Source organism: Callospermophilus lateralis, chromosome 11 (assembly GCF_048772815.1).
Source record: "Callospermophilus lateralis isolate mCalLat2 chromosome 11, mCalLat2.hap1, whole genome shotgun sequence".
NCBI lineage: Eukaryota > Metazoa > Chordata > Mammalia > Rodentia > Sciuridae > Callospermophilus > Callospermophilus lateralis.
In genome coordinates this window covers 61,151,103-61,155,492 of record NC_135315.1, presented here as the reverse complement: position 1 = coordinate 61,155,492, position 4,390 = coordinate 61,151,103, and the positions used below count along the sequence as shown (strand labels likewise).

The window sequence follows — 4,390 nt, the reverse complement described above, 5'->3', positions numbered from 1 at the left end:
AAAAACCATGAAACCAATATAAGAATGTCCATCAGAAATCTCATTTTCTTTCCAATTATGACTATTTGGGTGCTATTTTTGAAATATCATGTTCTTTTATCCCCCTAATTTTTCAGGGCACCTACTTTGCTAGCCCCAGAGAGTCACTGAGCACTGATGCACAGGGTAGCCATGAGGGGAGTCCGTCCCCTTCTGGGGTCAGCGTTCACTTTGAGAGGGGGTGGCCCTGAGGACTCTGGGCCCCCACCTTCCTACCTAGGGTGGCACTATCAGGCAAAATAGGCATAAAAGAAGATGTTGACGCACATGAGCAGGATGGCGTTGAAGCCACACACACGGGCCCAAAAGGTTCGTTTCTGGTGTGGTTGGCTGTCACCTGGAGGGGTTTGTGGAGGGACAGGTGAGCAACACAAGGCTTCCTCAGGCACCAGGCCTCTCTCTGTGGTGCTGAGGGTCACCCATTTACCTGCTTTGGCTGCCAGGGACAGATCCCGAGCCAGGGTCCACCAGGTAAGATTCTCAATCTGCAAGGAATGAGTGGGGATTGGGGGGTGTGGCAAGGGCAAGGGCAAGCCCCAGGCCAGTCAGGGGTCAGAGACAGAAAGATGAAAGTCGAGTTCAAAAAGGCCACAGAGGAGCAGGGTGCAGCGGCTCAGGAGGCTGGGGCAGGAAGATTGCAAGTTCAAAGCCAGCCTCAGCAACTTAGTGAGGCCCTGTCTCAAATAAAAAAAAATAAAAATAGCTGGGGATGTGCTTAGTTAGTTAAACGCCCCCTCCAAGTGTCCCCCTACCCCCGCCCCCATAAAAGGCACAGAGGTCAGGGCCATCCAGGGGTAGGGATCAAAGGCTAGAAAATTCTGGAGTCAGTGAGGATCAGGGATCGGAATAGGACCAGAGTCAGAAATTGTTAGGCGTCAGGTCAGGGATGACCTGTGGGGCTCAGGGGTCAAGGCAGGCTCACCTGGACAGTCTGCGGGGGTGAGGTCAGTAGGCTTGCGACTGCCACGACAGCACTCGTGAGCACAAACAGGGCAATGGCGAAGTGCAGGTAGTGGATGCTGCTGAGGATGGCTGGCCGCGTGTCGGGGTCACCACAGGGGGGCACTGGGTTCAGGAATTCTAGCACCAGTCTCAAAGCACCCAGCACCAGCCCTGCCATCAGGCCCCAGAAGGCCCCCTGGGGAGGAGGGAAGCAGGGCTTGTGGGAGGAAGACCAAACCCCCACCTCCTGCCCCAGGCAGCCAGCAGAGATCTGAAGGGACTCTAGCCCATCTGCAGGCGGGCGGGAGGTCTCCTGGCTGAGCCTGCTGGCCTGCATCCTGTCCTTCCCACCCACCTGCTCATTGGCACGTGGCCAGAAGATGCCCAGGATGAAGACTGCAGTCACTGGGGGGGCCAGGGAGCTGGTCACAGACTGCATGTAGATGAAGAGCTGCCCGCTGTTGGAACCCTGAAGGATGGGAATCCAGGCCACGCTCACACCGATTAGCACCACGATGACCAGCCTGCGGGCAGCAACAGGTGGCTCCGGATACCCTTCCTTAGTCCCTCCATCTGCCCCTGGTCACTAAGACTCTTCCTTCTGTGCCCTGAGGCCCAGCTCCTGGCCGCTGGCCTGTTCTACCAGGAACAGGGTTTGTTCGGCCCCTGTTCCCCACCTTCTATGGTTTCCTGCACCTGTAGGTCCAGTCCCTGGGTCTCTGCTGAGTCAGTCCTTAGGGCTCCCTTGTGCCCGGGGGACTCCCACAAAGCACCTGTTCCACTTTCATGTGCACATCAACCTGGGTAACCCCTTGTGTCCCGACTGGAAGCCCCAGGAGGGCAGGAGGCCCTTCTCTTTTGTTCGTGACTAAATATTTGGGGACTGCAGGAATGAGCTGCTCCCCTCACCATTGGGCCAGACTGACCTCATGGTGGTTCCTGAACACAGCATGTTCGCTCCAGCTGCCTGGCCTTTGCAGAAGCCCAGCCTTCCAGCATATTCCTCACCCCCTGCAGCTCTATGCGGCAGACCCCCACCCACCGTAGGACAACTTCCATCCTAGGAACATAAGGGTTGAAGCCAGACGGCCTGGGCTGGGGCTGGGGCTGGAGCCTGGACTCCTCAGATTTGAAGCTTAAGTCCTTTTGAATGGCCCGTGGGAACCCTGTCCCCTCCCTGGTAGCAGCCACTCTCCCTGTTCGTCCAAGCACCCCTTCACTGCCAGGCTTCATTCCTTCCCTGGACAAAACGCTTGGGAGCACAGCACCTTACCAGGAGCCCTGACTCAGCAGGGAATGGTGCCTGGCTTTGGCCGAGTGCTCAGACCAGCAGAGAAAACCATCAACGATGCAACCCAGCAGAAGCAGTAATCCAGGAGGGCTTCCAAGAGGGGCATGCCCAGAGCCTTGAAGGGGTGTGGGACCCGCTAAGGAGACAAGCAGAGGCGCTGCGTCCCACCTGCTCCTTCCTGGCTGAGCCACCCCTCAACCCTATGTCCTGAGCCAGTTGGCACACAAGGTGGGAGGTGGTGGGACTTGCTGGATTCCCCAGCAGGACAGCAGGGTGTCAGGGGCTGAGTGTGCATCTGGGATGCTGCTTCTCTGTGGCTGTTGGCCTACCTGCCTGACTTCCTTTTTTCCCCTTCTAAGCCTGAGGGAGAGGGTGGAGGAAGGAGGTGCCATCTTGATTAAGGCTAATTAACCCTCACCCTGGCAGGGCAGGTGCTACCTACCCTCTTCAAAGGCCCAGGCGGACATCCATTAACACGGCCGCCCCACCCTCTCACACAAGGCTCAGCAGCTGAGGGCCCTGGGCCTCTGCAGCCAACGGGCTGGGCCTGGGCCCTCCCCTTTCTCTTGTCCTCCAGAGTTTCTGATTCAGCCACCAGCATCAGCAGCCAGCGGGACCCCCAAACCCAGAGGCTGGAATGCCTCTCTCCCACTTCTCCTTAGTCAACCCTCCTCGGCTCCACATGGGACTCTCCCTACCCATCCCATCGACAGGAGGAATGGGTCCCTCCATCACACTCCCTGGGGGATGCTGCCTCGAAGTCACAGGGAAGGTCTTCAAGGCAGCCGGGTGGGAGCTGAGTTCTCAGAGTCCTCCACAGTGCCCAGCTGGACACAGGATCCCAGGAAGGGGGGACAGAAGGGGAGGGCAGGGGAGGGAAGGGAAAGAACGGAGGTTCTGTGGGAGGGGGGCAGGAAGAGATGGGAAGGAAGGCCAAGGGCAGGGTTGGAGGGAGTGAGCCGACACAATCAGAGACCAGGTTGGGACTCTGGCTTCAGGCTCAGCAGGGACAGGACCATCCCGGGCCACATAGCAGCTGAAGAACCACAGGAGGAACAGGGACCCAGAAGGGGAGAGGCAGGCAAGGGGGCTGGTGCCCAGGATGAAGGGACACGGAGGACCCTGCACCAGGGAGAAGAGAGTCCGCCTGTCTGCAGAGGTGCGTGCTCACACTCGCCCGCCGTCTGACAGGTCCCAGCAGGCCCTTCTGACAGAAGCCCGTCTGTTTTGCATCACTGGGACAACCGCCTGAAGCTCTGGGGGAAGATCCCACCCCAGGGACAGGCACCCTGAGCTCCTGGATAGAGGCTGCTCTGTTGACAAGGGTAGTGCCCGAAGGATGCCACCCCCCCCCCCGCACCCCTGCTAGCAGGTCGGGTTTGCAGGCTTGGAGGGATAGGAACAATGGAGCCAGAGGGGTGGAGAGGGTCCAGACAGGCAGGTGTGCACCCTTAGAGACCCCTAACCCAAGACCAAGTACCTCCCTACAGGATTTCCAAGGACCCAGCTGGGCATGAGGATATGGGGATGGGCCAGACACTGAGCCTGTCCTCACAGAACACCCCGTGCCCCCATGGGGAGGAGGTTTGGGAAGGTCATTTGGTCTTAGAAAGACCCCATGTGCTGTGGCAAGAATCTGGTAACAGCCCCCGCGGGAATGGGAAGAGGGCTCGTTCCTTGGATGGGGATATCAGAGTGGGCTCCGTGGAGGAGGGGTATGGAGGCCAGGGGGAGCCCTGTGGCTTGAGTATGGGCATCCTGAGTGCTAGATCAGGGACCCTCTTTGAAGCAGCTAAAAACCATCAGGAGGGGTAAGGGGCCCATATTTGGGGGGGGACAGAGAGACCTCTAGTATGGTTGGGGGAGGTAGTTCACCCCAGCAGATAGGGTGAGAGGTGCATCCCAGATGAGAGCCGTGACCCTGAGAGGCTGGACAGAAGAGCCACATGGGAGTTGGGATGGAGACACTATCCTCCTCTTCTCTCCCCTCCCTCCCAGCCATCTCTTTCCTCCACCAGGCAAACTCCTACACATCCCTCAAAGCCCTCCTCTGGGGGTGGGGGGGGGCTCGTGAGCTGGTCACGTGGCTGCACGATTCGGCTGTCTCCTGGCTCCCTG

At 58.8% G+C, this 4,390-nt stretch overlaps 1 protein-coding gene across 3 annotated transcripts in view; it reads right to left on the bottom strand.

Annotated features, from left to right (window-relative positions):
• Positions 1–269: 269 nt before the first annotated feature.
• The window catches only part of Slc5a10 (solute carrier family 5 member 10), a 65,362-nt gene continuing 61,241 nt past the window's right edge, over positions 270–4,390 (bottom strand). For all 3 annotated transcript variants that reach the window (XM_076869869.1, XM_076869871.1, XM_076869870.1), the window contains 4 exons: positions 1,337–1,505; positions 962–1,177; positions 467–524; positions 270–376 (listed from right to left, as the gene is read on the bottom strand). In XM_076869869.1, coding sequence (XP_076725984.1) covers positions 270–376; positions 467–524; positions 962–1,177; positions 1,337–1,505 — 550 coding nt within the window. The remainder of the gene's footprint in view (positions 377–466; positions 525–961; positions 1,178–1,336; positions 1,506–4,390) is intronic.